Here is a 22635-nt window from a genome sequence, read left to right as displayed (position 1 = left end):
TTCAAAAGGTGTGTGTTATTTGGTTGCCCGAGTGGTAGATCTACCGTACGGTATACGCGTAGTCGTAGATCTACTGAAACTGTGAAAGGCTGAACTCTGAACGAAGCTGTTCACTTCAGCTAGCCTACACTACAGAGCTAGAGTACAGTCAGTGAACATGCTGAACATGAAGTGCATGCATGCATGCAGTAGATCTACGAGTAGCGTCACGCGTACATAACAATTACATGGTCGACTGTACACCATGCATTTTTGTGTTCGCGTCTAGCTGAGCTCGTACGGTACGCGGCATGCAAGACACACGCAAAAAACGTGTACATATATGGGGATTTCGCGAGAAAGAAGAAAGAAAAACACAAAACAAAATGAACTCTGAAAACACTGGCGCGTTTTGTGGCGCCATGGCGTCATGAACCAATGACATTGTTGTCCGTTGACATGGTTGATTGGCTTTGCAGTTTCGGTTTGAGAAGAGTGTGGTGTGGAATCAGGACTGGTGGTCACTTGTACTTTTTTTATTGCTGTAGCTTTGTGGTCGATCGCAAGTGAGAATAATTATCAATAACTTTCCCGTCAGTACGTGGAGTGCAATTTTTCAGTGCAAGAGGTCGTTTGGTGGAAAGTAGCTCTCGTTCGGCTACGTGTGGCCACTATTACTTGTATACTTTTCTCCACATTTTGCGTTGCGGAAAACTGCCCATAGTAATAGTACACGGAATACTAGTAGTTTTGATGACTGTGAAATGATCGTAGTTCTGAGATGACACCGGAGGAGACGTGGCTATGTAGTGGCTTCCTGGCAAAAGAGTCCAAGGGCGACAACTGGAATAAGCGATTCTTCGTGCTGGACGAAACATCACTCAAGTATTACAAGAAAAAGCCAACGGTCAGTTGAACATGTTCATTTTTGTTACTTTTTCTGTATTTATTGAACTTGTATTGAGTAAATCAGTAGTTGTAATGTTGGTGCAAGCCCCAAGACAAGAACAATGCACGTGCATGCACTGCAGCCACGTACATGCACTGCAGCAGGTGCAGTTGCATTGCTAGTCATAATCATTGAGAAATCCAGGTGCACAGTATAATAGTACATCACGTAACGTGTACATGTAGTCACAATGCTGTGTTGGTGACACTAGTCCTCCAGGTACAATACACCAGGTATACTCCGTGACCGTCTCCGCAGTGAATAACAGTAGTACATGTACCGGTGATAGTACATGATTGTTGTGCATTTAAAAGGTGGCGTAGCATCTAGGAAGACGGAACAGGTGACTGTACTTATAATGTGAAACGATGTGGGTTTCTCGAGCTGGAGAGACCACAGATTGCAGAACCTCCTAGTCCGAGGGCAAAACACACATCGTTTCGGGTACATGTATAATGATCTCGTGTTGTCTCCCTAGATGCCACGGCTCCCTTGTACACAAACGAACAAAAAAGATTAGTGTATATGATAAGATGGGGCGTGACGTCAGTCCCCCCCCCACCACCACCACCACATACTGTTAGTCTCGCAAATCACACATACACCCAAAAATCGACGTCAGGGTGAACGGAATAGCATGCGCGTATCATGTACATGTACTAGTACCACCCACACAAACACACACAGACACATGTGTACGTGTATGCACGTGTATATTCATACATACCATGCACAAACACCCACGCACATACATGCATGTCACTTGAATCTAATTCTCATCGACCATGCGGTGTCACCACTCTCGAGTTCCCTATTGCGTGTACATCTTCTGTTCAGTGTTGTACCTATGCAGCATACAGGTACATCTGAGTGTATAACGTTCTAAGATAGTATCTGTTGTTCACCAAATCTTAAAAAAAAAGTAAAAAATTAATAGTCTGTAAATGACGGCCCCGGGCCGAAATTGGTTGATTGATTTTGTCAAGTGCAAACAAGAGACTTTTTAGCGAGGTTTGGGCGAATGATGTAAATAATGAAGTGGCTGCAGTGGAGTTTGTGCATCCTGAGACAAGGATAGAAACTGAAGAATGTGGCAATAACTGTGCCGTGTATTATGGGAATAAACTGCTAAGAGACTACATGATTTACACTTAGTCCGGGGGGGGGGGGGGGGGGTGACAAGGAACTTCTCTAAAGGTCACACTACTGCACAGAGAACATGTACTTGAGCTGTTACCTTATACCGTATATTCTCTATTATAAGCGCCGTGCTTATATTTTTTCAACACCCCTCTACCCCGTGCTTATATTGGAGACCGCGCTTAGTCCTAAAGTGTGGTGGTGTTGTGAGCATTGTAACTGTCCTGTGTTCTGGTGTAGAGCATCATTGCCACATCAAGTCAGCTAGGTGTGTGGGTGTACTCGTATTATTTCAGTAGTGGGGATAACGTTTGTCTGGGTGAAAGGCTGACATCCATTCAGGACTGGTGTATTCAACTTTCATTAGGGAGGTTTCGCTCTACGGAATTACGTATGAAAATAACGTATGAACTGCACGGAATTTTCATACGTAAAAATCAGAGCTGTTGGGTTTCGCTCTACGTGATTTCTCCACGACTGCTAAACATGCCTTGTTGCTTTGGAGACGCGTTGGCTGCATGCGCCCACCGTATGCACCATGAACCGAAACCGCGGTTTCCATGATATTATGCACGTGGTGTACGGTGTGTGTACCATGTGTTTCGCGCGGCTTGAATGTTGCCATGGACAAATGCGGAAAATGCGAAAAAATATTTCAAAAAGTCCTACGGAGGACCCAGCGTAGGAAAGAGCTTTCCTACGGAAATCCGTAGAGAGATTTACGTATGAAAGTTGCCCTCGCTCCCCGGCGCGTACGATATACGGATTTTCATACGTAATTACGTAGAGCGAAACCTCCCTATTGGTGGTTTTGCTGCTGCTTCTGCTGAATGACTTGATGTTTCCCTTTTGCTATCATAGGATGATGATCCAGAGGGAAGCGTTTGTCGTGGTGAAATACGAATAAAGAAGATCATTTCGGTAGGTCTGTTACTTGTCCTCCATATTTTTACTCAGCTGTAATTTCATAAACAGTCTTCCTTTTTGAACTTAGAAGTTGCGACTTCGGCGGCATTAGTCGTGAAGTTGGTTGTTCCAACGAGGAACGTACGCTGTTACAGATGGCAGTCGTGAGTCAGTCAAGTGTCAAGTTCGGCAAGAAGCGTGTGTTCCTCGTTGGAACAACCAACTTCAAGCCTTCCCTTTTGTTTATTTAGGTGCTGGTTACTCTCTCTCTCTCTCTCTCTCTCTCTCTCTCTCTCTCTCTCTCTCTCTCTCTCTCTCTCTCTCTCCTCTGTCTCTCTCTGTCTCTCTCTCTGTCTCTCTTTCTCTCTCTTCTAATAACTGCTCTCCCGGATAACTTGTGCTGGCCATCTGAAAACCAAACTCTATTTTTCCCTGCTGTCCTGTGACTGGGGTAGGATTGTGACTTGTAGCAGTATGTGGTTCATGGGTGCAAGCCCACTAACGTTGTGTTTTCATGAGAATTCTCAACCTGCATTGGGACTAAGTCTGTGCGGTTTGAAAAGGAGGTCAACATGGAGAAGGTTGTCCGGGAGGATTTACTAATATGCCGACGGAAGTCCATTTTAATGGAGTTGCATATGGTTGCCCCACTACTTTGCCGTGAAATCTGCGTGTGCGGTGCTGTGCAATCCTGGTGTTAAGTACGTATCAAAGTTCGCTTTTTCTTGATCCCCCTGAAGGTCAATTGGGTCAAGTGCAAAAGCATCATGCAAACACTCCAGTCAACCTGTGTGCATTGCGGGCTGAAGCTTCAACCCGGTTTGAAGACTCTCAGGTAGACACACCTAACCTAAGACATTGAATTAGTTCTAACTCTACCAAATGCCCTCTCCGGCCGTCCTCACTCACACCAGCAACGCGACTCAAAGTTGTTGCAGATATTGAATTATTCAGTGATAATTGTCTGTAGTAGTCGAATCATGGCGGTAGATACACGCCTGCCCACACACGCTCTCTAAGCTGCAAAGTTACTCAGACACAGAGCTCTCCTTCTCACCACCACCACCATCAGTTCACGCATGGCGCCTAGTCGATGCATAGTTAGTGGTATCCGGCATAGCAGACTGGTACATCAGGTAGTGCATGGCTCATAGCAAATGACACAGCAACGACATAGCTTGATTGCGACGTACGTTTCGTCATGGCTGGACTCATCAGCCAATCTTTTCTTGGATGTCTTCACACCGAGCTTGACTCGGGAGAATGAAGTTGAAGCGTGCAGTTTAGAGAGTGTGTGTGGGCAGGTGTATATTTACCGCCATATTGCCAGGTGTGTATTTTCTACCATATGAATCAACCATAAGTACAGCTGAAGTGGAGTCTTCAACCTGTACTGAGCTGAACACCATGATCGTACAGCTGATGTACAGGCCAGTTGCCATTCATCCCTCCTGGCTGTTGTTGGGTTTATAAAATGTCGAATGTTTCAATTTCGGACTGTGCATGTTCACTGATGTGGTTGGTTTTGACTGATTAGGTGCAGCCCACTAGTGTTTGGAATGGCAAAGAATGGTGTTTCGGTAAGTGATGTGTCCCTTACACTGCTGTCTGCACCTTTGCTTGCATGTCGGTAGCAATGCAGAGTCTAACAAGGCTACCATATTTTCTGGAAGTGGGGCCGGTATTTTAATACCGCCTCTCTGAAATAAGCGCCACGCCATTTCAGGGCTTTTGCGTGGATTTTTCCAAATGGCATGAGATTTTAGGGCTCGCAAACTAGTAACCGCCTTGGCCAGTATTGCAGTCGTGAGTCGGTCAAGTGAGAATTCAAGTCGGCAGGAAAAGCGCGAGCTCCCACGGAGCAACACACAATTCCCCAAGTATCGCCGAACTAACCTCTTCTTCACACTGTTGGCCAATATTGCAGAAAAATATTGTACGCCATAGCTCAGTGGTTAGAGCATCGCTGACGTGAAGGGTCCCTGGTTCGAGTCCTGGTGGTGACAGTCAATTTCTCTTCAGACCTTTCGGCCTTTTCACAGGGTGCCCTAGAAAAGCCAGTACTGTTTACGAAATAAGTGCAACGAAGAATGTAATTATACAGGCGTCAGCAGGGAGCACATTCCAGCAATCTGAGCCAAGGAAGCCAACTGAAAATAGGCCATGAGTTTTGACTTAGGGTAGAGCAAGAAATAAAGACGCCTGGGAACAACTGCAAGAATTGGTGCGCCCGTGCCTTGAGGTTGGCATCATGGTCTGCATGCTGTGTTAGTGTAGGAAGAGACTGCCTGGCTATGTCTCATTGTCTCTCATCTCTTGTTATTCATTGTCTTTCATCTCTTGTTAATTTTTCGTGGACAGAGCTGAAAATGAGCCATGGGATTCCCACCATTTTCTTGGTGGCAGCAAGTCACATGGACATGGAAGATTGGATGGACAATATCACCACCCATCCATTATTTGGATTTGCAGCCAGAGGGGTAGGTTTCCTCTTTCGTGTTTCACTATTTCCATCTCCTTGAGCCTTGATGTGCGTGCAGCTGGAAACCCTGACTGCAATATGAAGGAAATAGAGATTCGAACGGGCTGATGTGAATAGGTGTTGACACGCAGGGTGGCTTTCTCAGCGGCTCAGCATCCATTCTTGTAGGACGTGCATGACCGATTGGTACATTTAGTTTACTGCTGCACGTGTACATGACTGCGGTTATATATGAGGCACACAGTAGCGATCTTTGTACAAAAGCTTGTGCGTGTGTGTTTCTCTGCATATTCTAGTCAGTAGATGAAGCACCTGGCCCAGGAGCGCCGAGCTGTTATCAAACCAAAGTAGTAGGTGGAGTTGTCATTCGTACTCAGATCATCTCAAGTCCGGTGAGTTTTGCCGCCCTCTGTCTTATACTTAAATTACACGTGCGACGTGACGTGAAATATTGCCGTGGCAAGACTCGGGTTAAGTTCGAACAGCAGAATTTTCTCGACACACAAATAAATAGTAAATCTTCCAACAAACTCGATAAAACGGATACTCACACAAATTCGATTGGGATGACCAAACGAAACTTCCAAAAACCCACGTCACGTAACTACATGCAGTAGTACAGTCAACTCCCATAAAACACGTCCAAGTTTTATGTGAGTTTTTTGAAATTTTGACGTAACAGTTCATGGATGTAAGAATTTTATTCATTCGTGTCTACACCTTCTATTAGGGGTCGTCGCAAAGGTTTTGTCGTCCCCGAAACGGACTTCGTTTATTTCGTACTTGGACCACTCTGGTGTAACGGAATCTCAGCCATTCCGTTCCCCAGGATGCAGGACACAAAGGACAAGACTGGTTTGTTACATTATTTATATTGACAAGACGGAAATGGAGACAACACTCAAAGGGACGAACAAGAAGACTGTCAAAAGGACTCTCGACTACAAAATCGCGCATGCTCATATCACACATGCACGCGACTAGACGAGACAGTTTGGGGAATGCCATCACACAGGAAAACAACACATCATTTTACAACACTGGTTTACCGTATTTCCGCAAATAAAAGACCATCCTCGTATACAACGCCTTCCTCGAATACAAGGCCGGGGCAGGGGCGATTGAAAAAATACAAGACCGTCTCCGATTAGAAGACCGGGCCTACTAAATGAGTATGAGAAAAAAAAATACAAGACCGTGCTCAAACTGTGTAGAAGAAAATGGAAGAACGGGGTGTAAAACTGTGTGGCGAAAAATAGAAGACCGGGGGTCAAACTGGGTTGAAAGAATAAAAGACCGTCCTCGAATACAAGACCGTCCTCAATTATAAGGCCGGGTTAGGACGAGTTTGAAAAAATAGTAGACTGGCCTACTATTTGCGGAAATGCGGTATGCACTCTTGGATGTAGTATGCAATTATCAGTTTCGTACTGTTTGTAGACGATTGTGTTTGAAAGATTTCTTGATAGGACACTAGGTGGTTGGTTGTCTGCCAGCACGAAATATTTTCCTCTTTTCGTGCAAATTTACAGATGATAACTGACAGCTTCTAATTCATTACGTGTTCACGTGTTGTTGGTTTTTCCTTTAGTTGCAACCTTCACGAAGCCGATGTAGACGGCACTCCACACCTGAGGTGAGATCATGCTCATCATCCTGTTAGAAAATTACCCCCACAACCGGTCTCAGGCATACCACGGCCAAAACACCACACAGGTCTGGACAAGTAATTATACTAACTGGAAGGTTATTGTTTGTAATAATACTCATAAAAAGGACACACTTCAGGCTCATTACAAACATCTTGAAAGTTTTTGTCTTCACAAGTATACTTTCAAGCCTTCTCGTCAGGTGAAATACAGGCAAGGGAAAAGGAACAGGAACAGTGGATTAAATACAGTAAGAAGGTGGTAAAACAGCGCAAAAAAAGAAAAAAAGATAGCTAAAGTAAACAGCGAAAATTGCAATAATGACACAAAGGTGCAAATGCGAGAAAACTCAATAAGCCTTTGTGTCATTATTGCAATTTTCGCTGTTTACTTTAGCTATCTTCTTTCTTTTTTTTGCGCTGTTTTACCACCTTCTTACTGTATTTAATCCACTGTTCCTGTTCCTTTTCCCTTGCCTGTATTTCACCTGACGAGAAGGCTTGAAAGTATACTTGTGAAGACAAAAACTTTCAAGATGTTTGTAATGAGCCTGAAGTGTGTCCTTTTTATGAGTATTATCGCATTTTTGTCTCAGAGGAAACTGTTATTGTTTGTGCTAATACATACGACAGTACAACAAGAGAGAGAACTTTGTTCACAAAACCATCGCCATCGGAACACACCAGAACTACTGTAAAAAGAGCCAAGAGCAGCGTGTATCAGAAAGGAACTGGAGCATGCATGCGTACCACAGCAAGCGCAAACAGCTGCACAAAAGATGAAACATGACACTACTATGACAGCATACATGCATGCGTACAAGAAAGCCGCAACCACAGGATGAATCACGCACATGAATCACATGACAGGCAACAAGAGGTAAGAAGTAATGCCAACTACACAAGACAGAGTCATACAAGAGAAAGTCATAGTTCGATTACACGTTCCCACCAGTTGGCATTACTGGCGGAACCTAGCCGGGGCGTTCAGGCCATCACGGGGTCGAAGACGCATTACTTCCTCAGGCTCTACTGGCTGGTCTTCCGTTGTATCATCGGCATTCACACCATCTGTCGGGTCCGAGACATCAGGCTTGATAAGTGACACGTTGACCGTCTTCATTTGCAGCAAGCCTCCTGCATCTCTCTGAATTCTCACGGTGACAGGGGTCACAGTCTCAGTGACGACCCATCCATCCTCGTATGGCGGGAGCCTCTTCTGCTGGCGCTGTGGGCGTAGCATCATCACACGGTCTCCACGGCTGTACGGGTTCTCGGCCTCGGGGCTGCATGCGTCAGGCCGTGACAGCTCCTCTTCCACCAAGTCGCGTATCTGGCTAGCCCTGTTCGCAAGCTTGGTCACCCACGCACTTAGAGACTCAGCCGCAGCATCCTTCTCCACAATGAGATGACGTGGCAACCAGCCAAACATGGCTTCCATAGGGCTAATACCGGTGGCAGAGTGTGGCCGCGTACGGTAGTAAAACAGCAGCACTTCTAGGTCGTCCTTCCAATCAGATGACCGGTCAAGCACCTTCCGTATCATCGTCAAGAGCGTACGGTTCATCCGCTCTGCTGATCCCTGTGACTGCGGGTGGTAAGCTGCTCCAGTGCGCACCTTAGTTCCAAAGACGCGAAACAGCGAACTCACAACAGCATTCGCAAACTCCGTTCCGTTATCCATCCTCACGACTTCAGGCGCGCCAAACTGCAGGCAAACCTTGGTCACAGCTTCAGCGACTGACTTGGCATCATGACGAGGTAGCGGTATAGCATCTGCCCACTTCGTAAAAGCGTCGACAATGACTAGCACACAGTGATACCGCCCTGAGCGATCGATACCGAGCTCCAAGGTGTCAATGACTATCTCACTCCAAGGCTTTCCTGGGATGTCCGGGCGAACAGGCTCTCCAACAGGACCTCGCTTCGTGCTTGCTCGGACACAGGCCTGGCATCGGCGCACATAATCTTGGCAAGCTGTCGACATCGACGGGAAATAGCACTCAGCTCTCAGCATGTCATGCATAGTCTGCCAGTTGGCATGACCAGAGTTGGCGTGCACAGCACTGACAAGCTGACCTTGTAGCGACTCTGGTATCACTGGCACAGCAACGCCACCTTCCACAGGCAGCTTCACACTCCGGTACAACATGCCTTTGTCAACCAGTAGCTGTCCGCCGATCTTCTTGTAACACTCCACCGTCACAGGCTCTCCCTTCTCCACTTGGGCAATGGCTTGACGGACATCAGCGCACTGCTGTTGCGCAACACTGACTTGCTCCAAAGTCACAGGTCCAATCACCGTCAGGGCCATGGCAGCTACATCATCCTTCAGCAGGGTCTTAGCATAGTGCGTCCACTTCTGAGGAACGCGAGTTAGCCGGTCGGCCTTGTTGTCAGCTGTCGGAACCCAGATGACTTCCACTTCCAGACCCAATTGTGCCACGATCTCTTCGATAACCTGCAGACGACGTTGGATAAGCACGCTATGCAACCCACTGGTCTTCACGCGCTTGGAGTCGGTCAGAAGCTGTTGGATCCACCTAGCAACGGTTTTGGAGTCGGTCATCAGCTGGATTCGCCGCGCACCCCACTGGACTGCGAGGTTGAGTCCCTCAGCAGCTGCATTCAGTTCAGACAAGTTGATGTGGCGCTTGTCGTCCATCTTTCTCAGCCAACTGCAATCCTCGATGATACAGCCATTGAACTCCAAGGCCGCGCCATACGCGATATCAGGAGCATCGCACCAGACTTTGCATGGTTCCTCTGCACTTCCAGGACCTTGCCACACACCGCCGACTGGGTCATCGCTGCTGAGGCGCTGGGCTAAATCAATGCAAAACTTCTTGAGCTGGTCAGGCAACGGATCGTCATACTTCAAGCCGAGAAGGCTAGTTAGACGCTTCAACCAGCTACAGTGCACTCGAAGCCAGCTCGCAACTGGGTAGTGGCCCACCAATGCTCCACACCACTTGTACACTGCACGACGTGTCAACACGTCCGGCAACGCGGTTCGGGGCCCATCTCGCCTAGCCCACTTGACCTCACCGCTGTCATCCTTGCTCAACTGCAGGCCAAGAACGCGCGCGGTCGCCGGGTCTTCCGCCGGCTTTGTCGGGAGTCCATACTCTGCCAGCTGCTTGACGACGGCATCCGTCTGCTCCTTGGGTACATATAGATCGTCGATGTAGTTGTCGACAGCCGGAAACTGGCGAGTTGAGTACCGAACAATCAAATCCATCAGCTTAGGTGCTACTGACAGACCAAAGCCCATTCTTGTTAGGACATACGTCTGACCTTTCCACTTCACCACCTGGTAGCGCCATAGGTCAGGGCACACACGGACTTGCAAATATGCCTTCCGTATATCAATCAGAGCATATGAATCGGGATCTCCTGCACCGCGCCACTGCCGCAGCTTCTCTTGGCACGCAGGTGCTTCAGCACCAGGGTTGGATACCAGCTCTTTGTTCAAAGCAGTGTAGTCCAAACACGGTCTCACAGGCGTCGTCAACTTGTGCTCTTGTTTGACTGCTAGCAGGGGAAGTACTGCAGCCGGTTCTCCGTGGACCGCTGGGTCATGAGGTATGAGCCACCCCTTCTCAATCCATCCGTCTACTTCATCACAGAAGGTATTCTCTTGCGATTCCGACAGACCGCTCCGCGAATACTGAGCCACACCGGAACTAATGAAACCCTCAGGCTCATTTTTGCTTGACCACTTCCACGATATTTCCCAGTGTCGCTCTTCAGCGTTCCAGCACACCGTGCCATCACTGGTGGTAAGCACGACATTGCCTGTGTCGGCGTCCTCTGTGACATGCACATGCCGAGGGAGCTTAGTCGGTGTAGGTACAGCTCCGACAACGTCAGGTGCGCGTTTACCCGACTTCTCCTGGGCCGGGCCGATCACCACACCAGCTAGCCGTCCGTCATCATATTCCATATGCAGACCCCCACACATTGTCACGAAGTCTGAGCCGATCAGCACGTCAGCCGACACAACGTTCAGGTCAGGAAGCACAACAGCGGACATAGTTGACTCAGGAATTGACACAGGACCATCATCACGCTTGAACTGCAGTTCCACCACGCCACGTGTAGTCAGCTGCTCTCCGTCCAAGGCAACAATTCCTTTGCCCAGACTCTCAGTAACAGGGACACCCAAACTGTCAACAAGTGCTTCGCTAATGAGCGTGCGACAGGAGCCAGTATTGATGATGGCTTGCACGCGCCTCCACACATCCCTGTCAGGTACAGCCACGTCTACAAACACACGAGGCAAACCAGGTCGCGTGGTAGTTACCGTAGCTAGGAGACATGGATCGGCGATCTCCACAGCCGCTCCGGCCACGCCTTTGCCTCTCTTCTGGTCTCGGAGACATTGCTTTTTGAGCTCACAGTCCTGTTGATAATGACCCGGTTGCTCACAGAAGAAACATGTAACATTTCGTGGCCCTGATGACTTCTGCTGGCCACCACCGCTGCCTCCACTGCTCTTCACAGCACTGCTGCCGCCACCACGTCCTTCCGGGCAACGTTTCCGTATATGCCCAGGTTCACCACACTTATGACAGACAATATGGGACTTCTTCCCACCGGAAGGGCCAGACACCACTGCACCAGCAATACCTGGCCTTGCTGACACAACCTTGCGCAGTGCTCTCAACTTCTCCACACAGTCGGACACACGTAAGTCTTTCCCAGCACTTGACAGGCGGATCTCCTTGGCAAAATCAAAAGGGAGACCAGCCAGCAGCTGCTCAATAACGACAGAATCGTCATCACCTGTCAGCTTGTGACCTGATGCAGCCAGCAGCCGCTGCAAATCAGACACGTACGCGTCAGGACTTTCATCAGAAAGGAACCGGCGGGATGTAAATTTTTCGTACGCATCACTTCCTGTCACGCCGAACGACTTTTGCAGCAAAGCGGACACCTTATCCGCAGCCTCCATTCTACTAAACACGAGCAGCGCATCTCCTTCCAAAAACAGGGGAAGTCTCTGCATGCGCTTATCAGCCGAGTCCCAACCGTTCACCTCCGACAGCACAGAGTACTTCAACCAAAAGTCATCAAAGCTGTCACCTGCCTTCCCACCGAAGGACTTCATCAAGCCGTCCAGCTTCAGGTTCAGAAGCAACGCCAACTGCTTCACTGTCCGATACAGGCAAGGCCTCAACCTCTCCTTGTCTCGCTCTCTGTCTCGTACGACGACGACGAGGCATACACTAAAACTGACGTCTACGCACAAACAATTCCCGGGTTTCGGCACCACGCTGTTAGAAAATTACCCCCACAACCGGTCTCAGGCATACCACGGCCAAAACACCACACAGGTCTGGACAAGTAATTATACTAACTGGAAGGTTATTGTTTGTGCTAATACATACGACAGTACAACAAGAGAGAGAACTTTGTTCACAAAACCATCGCCATCGGAACACACCAGAACTACTGTAAAAAGAGCCAAGAGCAGCGTGTATCAGAAAGGAACTGGAGCATGCATGCGTACCACAGCAAGCGCAAACAGCTGCACAAAAGATGAAACATGACACTACTATTATGACAGCATACATGCATGCGTACAAGAAAGCCGCAACCACAGGATGAATCACGCACATGAATCACATGACAGGCAACAAGAGGTAAGAAGTAATGTCAACTACACAAGACAGAGTCATACAAGAGAAAGTCATAGTTCGATTACAATCATCATCATCATCCTCATCATCATCATAATGTGCAAGCAACTTGATAGCACTACTCTACATGCTTTGATGATTTTCCAACATCGATGCCCAACAATTATGTGAAAATACCACTTCATGTACAGTTGCATAATTTTGTATCCTAGGGTGATATAATAACAAATCAATGTTAGCAGCCTGACCTTTGATGAGAAAGTTGGTTGCTCGCAACGTTAGAGCTTGCGCTTTTTTCGTCGACTTGACTTTACTCAGTCAAAAAGGTCATCCAGAGCACACGAGGAGTCCATCTAACTTTCGACTTTACAAACCTGCAGGGAAGCGCTGCTAGCTGCTCGGTAGTAGTCAATACACAGTGTTTCGGAAATTCACCCCTCATCAGTTGAGCTTGAGTAGGCTGAGGAAGTTTGTGCCTGAAGACTATCACGTTTATGAGTTACAGTAAAACCTGTGACTACTGACCACCCCTTGGTGCCAGCAAAAGCGGTCTTTAGTAGCAGGTGGTCTTTAGTTAGAGGTTTGCACCGCGTGACCATATATGGATCCCATTATAATGATATGTATGTCAAAATGCAGCTAATACAATTCCCCAGAACTTGCGCAATGTCATTCTTATTTCAGGTCAAACAACACTTAAAGGGGAAGTGCTTCGATTTTTCAAGAAGGGTCCAGAAGAAAGACAATTTGATATCGGTTCGAATGGCATATCTCTCGCTTCCATACGACAAGCCAAACTTGCCAAATCGCCAATTGTATGCTCACGTTGCCATAGCGACCAGCGGAGTGATGACGTACGAAAGGCTTAGCTCCTCCACAGAGAAGGTCGATCACTGCATAAATTGGTCATTTTCAATTGTCTTATTGTATTCACGATGTGAAAGAAGTGCTGTGTTCAATGCTGTTAGTGCCGTGAACTATTTGTCGCCCTTCTCATGCATTTCCCTAGGCTGACTGTGCCTTGGAAATGGTTTCCTCCAGGACAAGATGCTTGGAATTCGCCGTCTCTCCTAAGACATTTTCAGCAAACTTTCGAACCTACGACATTATTTCATTCGTCAATCTCCACCACCCGTCGTCTCACCTGGCTTCAGATGTTACGAGAGATAGGAGAGTCGCCAGGAAGCATCACATTCATCTTCAGGAAGTGGAAAGAGCAAACGGCATGGTCCTTGGTTGGGGGAAATGCTGAACGTCTGATTTGTCCCAACCAAGATTTCAGCATTTTGTTCGTCACTATTTTCGCTTGTCTGCTGGTGTCTCCGCGCTCCAGCTTTCTCCTATCGGTGTCACATCCCAGTACACAACCGAGAGGACTACTAACAAACAGTTCACTGCACTTACAGCATTGAACACAGCCCTTCTTTCACTTCGTGAATACAATAAACCAATTGAAAATGACCAAATTCTGCAGTGATCGACCGTCTCTGTGGTGGAGCTAAGCCTTTCGTACGTCATCACTGCGCTGGTCGCTATGGCAACGTGAGTATACAATTGGCGATTTGGCAAGTTTGGCTTATCGTATGGAAGAGAGAGATATGCCATTCGAACCGATATCAAATTGTCTTTCTTCTGGACCATACTCGAAAAATCGATGCACTTCCCCTTTAACTTGGAGAGAAAGACGGAGAGATGGATAGAGAGAGAGAGAGAGAGAGAGAGAGAGAGAGAGAGAGAGAGAGAGAGAGAGAGAGAGAGAGAGAGAGAGAGAGAGAAGATTATTTTTTTGTAGACTTCAAATTCAGCTGGTACTTCTGAAGCCAGGAGTCAAACGTTCCCTGGGGAAGTTTGGTTTTGCGCTGGGCTTCAAATTTGTTCATGCGTTCAATCGTACCGACTGTCCTTGTTGTGACTCCTCGATTGCTTGAACGCGATCCTTCAGCATCAGGACCTTGTGGTGCTGCTTTGTTTCTGGATTCCTTGATGCCATCGTCGATCCGTCTGAATGACTGGGGTGACAGAGCCGCCCAGTCTTCGTTTCTCCTCCGAGTAGTAACATCGATCACAGAGCGCTTTCGATGCGCTCTCCAAGACGTTTCCTATCATGTTTATTCTTGACAGGGCTTGACATTTTGACAGGTGTAGTGCAGTCCACACCGACTCCACAGTCAAAATGACCTGCGTTCATTTGTTCAGCTGTAGTATCGAAAGATTCCTTTCAGGACCATGGAAAATCAGCAAAATTTCAAGAAGGAGCTTCGAGCAACATTTGATTTCCCACATCGCGGTCGCTAGTTACGGGTCAAAAATCGTCTTTGGGACAAGAAAAGGCGGTCGCTGGTCGTGTTCAGCAGGTAGTCGCTAGTCACAGTGCATTTTGAATGTGAGACCTTCCGTGCCTGGCGAAGTGGTCGGTAGTACCAGGCTGGTCGCTAGTCACGGTGGTCGCTAGTCACGGTGGTCGGTAGTACCAGGCTGGTCGCTAGTCACGGTGGTCGCTAGTCACGGTGGTCGTTAGTCACGGTGGTCGCTAGTCACGGTGGTCTGTAGTACCAGGCTGGTCGCTAGTCACGGTGGTCGCTAGTCACGGTGGTCGCTAGTCACGGTGGTCGCTAGTCACGGTGGTCGCTAGTCACGGTGGTCGCTAGTCACGGTGGTCGCTAGTCACGGTGGTCGGTAGTTACAGGTTTTACTGTATATAGTATTCTTCAGGTCCAAATATCACCATGGATACAAATTGTCCATTTCCACCGCGACAAACAACTTGTGAACACCAGACAGCGGCATGAGTCAGCATCGCCCATGGATGTGTGGAACAAGGGTCGAGGACCAGTAGTCTTTCGCAGTGTCACCTCCAACCCAGCTTGTCGCACACCTGCGCTCGGCACTGCAGTACGGCCCAAGGCTGATGTACTTCAAAGTCTAATGTGGCTGATATCATTGACTGCACACTGTCTGTAACACTGTACAAGTAGATCAGTCACTATGAGATTTGATTTCTGTTTACGGCAGAAGAACAGTTTTAACATATCGGTGTAAGAGAGCTTGTGCTATTTCCAGAACTTCTGATAATCTATCGACCGTACATTGTCACTTGTGTCAGATACAAGAAAACAGTGCATGTGTGCATTCTTGCCTTTTTCAGAGCGATACTTTAGACTCACCGATGGATTCCTCTCCTAGTGCCAAATCCATCGCCGGAGACTGCCACAAAATAGGATTACTTCGCCAGTCGACAAGTCACGATGGCGGAATCATACGCTCCAGCATCAGCACCAATAGCATATCGAACTGGACACCAAAGTCCACCAACTCTTCGCCTCAGCGTGCACATCGCAAAGATGGTGCTCGTGTCGTTATGCGTGGATATTGTACTAAGCAAGGTGGCCGTGTAAGTCATCCTACGTCCCGGTTTGATCTGCTTTGCTTACCAAATTATGATAGAATAGTGAATAGGGGTATTGAAGACAGAGTAATCAAATTGTACTATCTGAGTGTGAGATGTGTTGGACCAGCTGCACTACATGTCTTGGGCGACAATAAAAACTATACACTGTGCTCAATCTGCATCACAAACTGCAATACATCTCTCTTTGTAAGCCACCACGCAAAGAGCTGTGCATGCGTGCGTGTGTATGTGAGTGGCCCTGCATACATGTCTGTCCCCTAATAAAGCTGATCTGTGCGCATCTGTTGTATGTGTGCATACAGAGGCGGACTTGGAGAAGGCGCTTCTTCATATTGGATCCCTTTGGCCTCGCGTATTATCAGAACAGCTGGGTACGCTATACTAGAACAGGTCACATATTGATACGGTACTAGTAGTTCAACCCATCGTCCAGGTGATGACGATACAGAGACAAAGTTTTCTGTCTATACTCTATAGCTGTTCTCTGGCGTATATGAACTGTATACATGATACAGTCTGTGCACGCAGGGATGCCTTCGCAGTTTAGAAGTTTCATTACGTCGCATAATCACTCATCTCCCTTTATTGTATACTGGCGTTTTGCTACACAGTTGCCTCTTGGTTAGCTTTGAGTGTGCTTTATTCCTTACACCCACAGACCAAAGACCCGATAAAGAACATTCCACTTCCACTGCTCATGTCTGTATCCGACTGTCAAAGGTAACCGCTATTGTACTTTTCTCGGAAGTGTCTTCTGCTTCGTATTTGCCCACTTAAGTCAGTTAAGCGCACTATGCTCTGAATATGGAAATGCATGCACATGTACTTCGAAAAGTAGTACGATGCATGAAACTGTTGCAATGTTTGCCGCCTCTGACCCAGCGCAAGGTGTACAATAAATACTGTTTATAAAACACTCCTTCCTTGGGAAAGTGCAGGCCAACATATGTATAATAAATGTAGTAGCCTCAGGATTTATTGCAATTACATACCAGTTGTAAAAAAACCTCGGCTTCGCCTCGGTTTTTGTGCTGGTATGTAACGTAAAGTACCGCCAGAGCGCCCCACCACCTCGTCCTTTCGTGGTCATCTTGTGGAGGTGGTTTCCTGCCTATCATACGACACAGACCTTGTACACACATTGCACGTTTTGCAGTCAATCCGTACCCAGTTTACCTTCGAGCGGATGTGCGCTCCACATAAAAACATGCCAAGTGTGACCTTAGTACACGAAGGTTCTCACACCGTACAAACTTACGAGCATTCTGCCATACGATTTTCTTCCCTTGGCTGTAAAATCAAGGTGGGGCGCTCTGGCGGTACTTTACGGTAATTGCAATAAATCCTTCGGCTCCACATTTATTATATACCAAATGCATGATGGGTATGAGATCCGATCGGTAGCACGTGCATTATACCAACGTACTTCGGTACACATTAATATTAAATATTAATGTGTACCGAAGTACGTTGGTATAATGTTGGTATAAATTTTATGATAAATTCTGACAGTGGTCGCACTATAGTACTGTCGTTACGATCGATAATGCACTCAAATCCAGGCTCCCCATTATACTCCGGATATACCTTGAATTGCCAAAACGTTGCTCAAGAAGGGGGGGGGGTGCAGGTTATACTCCTGTGTTAAAATACGGTTATTATTGTTTGGTACGTGTATAATACAGTTTCTTGGTTTGAAAAGGCTGCTTCAAGCATGGACTATTGAGTATTGACGCCACCCATTCTCTGTGTGTTACTTTTTGTGGGCTGTTGTGCTTAGCTTCCCAGACCGTGCACATGTTTTGCAGGTCATCACAGTTGGCCGCATCTTCTACATGCAGGTAGGGTGTGATTACACGACAATTTTTTAGCTTGCAACAGTTTCTGTAGTTTGCTGGCTACGTCGTTTGCCTTGCCTGTAGGATATCCCAAATATGTTGCGCAAACCTGCTTTCTAGTAGACAAAGACCACCCCACAGTGTAGTGTTGCTCACTGAAATCCGATCGAGTGAGTCAGCGTTGCACCCTGCACCAGCGAGCATCCCAGTGTTCGCAGGTCTAGGTCTGCACAGCGCCCGGCGCGTAGTTAACTCACGTGGCCGTATTTCATTGAGCAGCGCTGTATATATTTAAATTTCGGTGTAAGTGACCTGACGGGTTTCTGGTGTGACTTGAATTTAATGACATGCATCCCCCTTCACATACAGCGCATACTCTAGTGGTACTTTATTAGGTGAATGATTTCTCGACCGAAATTACCGAAAATTAGGTCATACCGAAAGAAATAATTGTTATACAGCACCCGCAATATCACTCAGGAACGAAATATTAATTATCATCGCTACAGACTTCATAGCCGCAATCTCCCTCCAGCAGCACGGCAAGGAAACAGTTAATTGCATCTTCCTTCGGCTTACCTACTCATAGCATAGCAGGTGTGTTTTGTTTTAGAGTACCGTATATTCTCTATTATAAGCGCCGTGCTTATATTTTTTCAACACCCCTCTACCCCGTGCTTATATTGGAGACCGTGCTTATATTTTTTCAACAAATACATCCATACAGAGCAAGAAGAAATACATGCTCGATATTATGCATGCAGCATTGACTTCCATAAAGACCATGCTAGTAATAGAGACTGTGCTTATAATGTTTCGAAAGGTGCTCACAGTGTGCTAGTAGTAGAGACTGTGCTAGTAAGGGGTCGTCGCAAAAGTTTTTTGTCGTCCCTGAAACGAACATGATTTATTTGGGGAGGGAGGGGTGCGAGCCAAAATCGCAAGTCGACCGACACTGTACATATGACATGTACATGCATGCGATTTTCGTCGTCCAGCATAGCAAGCTGTGTTCGTTTCAGAGGGAGGGGAGGGGGTCCGAGAATGAAATAAACGATGTTCGTTTCAGGGACGACAGAAAACTTTTGCGACGACCCCTAATGGAGACCTGTGCTTGTAATAGAGAATATACGGTATGTAGGAGCATGCAATGCTTTAAAACATGACGCATATGGCATGGCTGTCCTGTATATACTCTACCCATACAGGCTGACAGTGAGAATGAGTGTCAAGAATGGATACGTGCCATCAAGAGCATGTTACCGAATAAATCAGAAGTTGATCCCTCTGCTCTTCCACCTTCTTCGCCCACAACTAGACAGCGCATGGCTAACGGAAAATATGCTCAGCAATTGGTAGGTTCCAGGACAATCATGTAGAGCATTGAAGACGTCACGATTGAACACAGCATACTATATCACAAATTGACGCACTTGCAGGATGCCAGGCTAGCGCAAGAACACGCGCGCTTTCTGTGTAACTGTGCACGTGTGTGTGTGTGTGTGTGTGTGTGTTTGTGTTGTGGAAGTGCTCCTGACCATTTTGACCCAGTGAGGCCCGAACCGGGTTGGCAACTTTTTCTTATATGGCAAAGGTAGCAGAAACAGGGTTTGTGAGCAAAAAGGCCAGACACTAGAGAGGTTCTGCAAAACAAATATTCGAACAAGTTTCGCGACGGGCCTTGCGAAAATGTGGACGAATTTTCACACAAACCTTTGCACCTTTTCGAAGTTTGCACGCGCCAAGTGCACGTACGCCGTGACCCGATCTGACTTCCTACGAAAATTCGTTTCGCGTTCCCTGCAAGTTTCGCGTCCAAAGTTGCGAAAGTTCGTTCGAAGTTTCTCACTTCATGACGTAGAGCGAAAGTTTGTACGCATTTTTCATTTTACAGAACCTCTCTACTACGTACTCGTACTGGTTGCCCGCATGGATAGCCAGTCGTTGGGCTATTGGGGCTCAAAGGGGAAGTTAAGGCAAAAATCAAAATTTCACCAGTTGTAGTCTTCGGGGTGCTGAGTCGAATGGCCGTGGTCCGAGGAAGCTGAGACGCTCCCTTCCTACTTTAATCCCAATCAAACTCGCGCACTTCCACCGAAACTGGGTGACTGCGCCCTACGAGATGGGGATTTGTATGCAAAATGTCACTAAAAGCGCCATTTCGTCCTTATGAAAGCACGGATGACCGCGATTGGCCCATATGTTGTAGTCTTTTGGATGCTGAGTCGACTGATTTTGGTCCGAAAAGGCTGCAGCGTTCCTCCTTTATTCCCAATCGAACATGGTTGAACAAGCGGTCACGTGCTCCTGCGTACACCAGTCACCTGGTCACCGTGCCTACAGGGTACAACTTACTGGCCTGTTTGACCTTTTTTGGGTGCACTCCTGCACTCGAGTTACTCGAGTTGAACCTTGGTGTGAAAGTTGTCGCCTGCTGGCGTGGTGACCAGGTGATTTGGGCACCCAGGAGCACGTGACCGCTTGTTCAACCATGTTCGATTGGGAATAAAGGAGGAACGCTGCATCGCAGCCTTTTCGGACCAAAACCAGTCGACTCAGCGTCCAAAAGACTACACATATGGGCCAATCGCGGTCATCCGTGCTTTTATAAGAACGAAATGGCGCTTTTAGTGACATTTTGTATACAAATCCCCATCTCGTAGGGCGCAGTCACCCAGTTTCGGTGGAAGTGCGCGAGTTCGATTGGGATTCAAGTAGGAAGGGAGCGTCTCAGCTTTCTCGTACCACGACCATTCGACTCAGCACCCCGAAGACTACAACTGGTGAAATTTTGATTTTTGCCTTAACCCTTTGAGGCCCATAGTACGGATATATCCGTACCAGTGTACAGTGCAAAAACCCGAAGGCGATCCGAGGTCGGAGAGCGGAGATACGAGACTTGAACTAAATTCGCTCAGCAGAGTCAACTCGAGCGCGTGCATTTTGAACTCGTTTTTAGGGGTTTCCCTGACTCGCGGCCCACGCAGCTACAGATAGTTCACGTCATCGGAAAGGCATGTTTCTCAGCTCTCCAGTAAAGAAATTTGATCGATCTGTGATGCAATTTGTTGAAATGGCAGAGAATTTGAGTTGGGCGCTCGCAATGCTGACTTTGGAGCGCCGTACCGCGCTGCGGCGCTGGTTCTGTGGATCGAGTGATGGATTGCTGGCTATCGCTGTGTTTCTCTGGCCAAGAGCTTTCCAGAAAGCCCAAGATCACCAAAATCGGCCAAAGGACACCAAAGTTACGACCAGATAAGTAACTGGGCTCGCGTATGCAGTGCATTTCTTGAAATAATTGTGGGCCCTAAAGGGTTAGCTTCCCCTTTAATATTATCACATATTTGGGATCAGTATCGGGTGCACACAATTGAACGTCCCCTGTTCCTGTCTGTTGTTTCTTCTGCAGTGGCGATTGTCAATGGGACGATGTCGTGATTACTTCATGGATGAATCAGACGAGTCAGACGATGACTCTATTGCAGGTAGTAATGTATTAGAACTGAGGCCAATACCGTGCGACGACTTGCTCAGCCGCCGGCGTTCTGTCTCCGCGAGTGGGCGGGTAGAGTGAGCATGGCCGCCTGGTAATCGCGAACAGAACAGACAGAGCAGCAACATTACGGAACATATGCTCTCGCCAATCTGCCGTGTGCTGTGTGGAGAATCTGTACAGAGATGCAGTTGCTTCTCCATAGCGATGCACCAGGTGCCCCACACACACACACCACGCATAGCCGCAGAGAATGTACACGCCGTACACACCATAGACCTTTTCTGGTTTAGTTTTGTACTATTTATTTATCTTGATTTATTTCTTCAGTTAGTTTCGCGAAAAGCAAGCGTAGATCACCTCACTCAATATTCAGATATCTATCCAACCATTTCATGCCGATAGTGGATTTTAGACGGTTTCTGGCTAGTACTCTGTTGCCCTGTGCTCCCAGTCTGCACAGTCAATGCTGCCTGCACTGCACATAGCTACACGGTAATAAAACCAGCAACAACACATACATGCTAAATGTGTGCACGAGAGAAGAAGAAAAAAAGGAAGAGAACATGCCAAACTAAGTTAGGTAGCTAGAAACAATTCGAGACAGGTGTTATACGGCCCACTGCTAATCAAGCAAATGTGTAACACAGCAACTGCATCCCTTGTGTGCTCTAGATAGCTCTATCCAGTGCTGGAGTACGCTGATCTGCCCGTCACTCTTTGTTTCTCTGTTCAATCACTGCAGTAGCTTTTTCTGATGCCATTTAGTTGCTAGGACAATGAATTGTTCGGTCCACTGCTGGAGGCTCTGACTGTGGTATGTAGACCAGGGGACAGTGAACTGTGCTGGTTGCTCGCACCTGCACAGTGCAATCACACAAAGAATTCAAACATCAGTTCTGCGTGTGTGCTACCACTGCGCACCACTGTGTGCCGCTGCCGTGACCGTCACTTACGAGCTTTATCAAGAGTACATGTACATGAACACAAGAGTGTGTGTGTGTGTGTGTGTGTGTGTGTGTGTGTGTGTGTGTGTGTGTGTGTGTGTGTGTGTGTGTGTGTGTGCAGCTTCTGTATGGGTGAATGTCACGGTGAAACTGCTGGATTGCGTCACAGTGAGAGGAGACAGCATGGATTTGCGAGATT

The 22635-nt window shown here is 47.4% G+C and overlaps 2 protein-coding genes across 2 annotated transcripts in view; one reads left to right on the top strand and one right to left on the bottom strand.

The window, feature by feature from the left end:
* Positions 1 to 372: 372 nt before the first annotated feature.
* On the top strand, positions 373 to 22291 carry LOC135806454 (pleckstrin homology domain-containing family A member 1-like). Its single transcript, XM_065320641.1, has 12 exons — positions 373 to 886; positions 2930 to 2989; positions 4512 to 4554; positions 5336 to 5454; positions 5753 to 5848; positions 7048 to 7092; positions 15895 to 16140; positions 16461 to 16529; positions 16817 to 16878; positions 17939 to 17999; positions 19205 to 19351; positions 21406 to 22291. Exons 1-12 carry the CDS (start codon positions 761 to 763, stop codon positions 21568 to 21570), a joined length of 1239 nt encoding a protein of 412 aa, XP_065176713.1. The 5' UTR covers positions 373 to 760; the 3' UTR covers positions 21571 to 22291.
* LOC135806453 (uncharacterized) overlaps positions 21808 to 22635 on the bottom strand; it is a 29082-nt gene continuing 28254 nt past the window's right edge. The window contains exon 19 of the mRNA XM_065320640.1: positions 21808 to 22349. Within this exon, the coding sequence (XP_065176712.1) occupies positions 22226 to 22349 (124 nt within the window). The 3' untranslated portion in view covers positions 21808 to 22225. The remainder of the gene's footprint in view (positions 22350 to 22635) is intronic.

The sequence above is a fragment of the Sycon ciliatum genome, chromosome 1, assembly GCF_964019385.1.
Source record: "Sycon ciliatum chromosome 1, ocSycCili1.1, whole genome shotgun sequence".
Lineage (NCBI taxonomy): Eukaryota > Metazoa > Porifera > Calcarea > Leucosolenida > Sycettidae > Sycon > Sycon ciliatum.
This window is presented reverse-complemented; position numbering and strand designations above follow the sequence as displayed.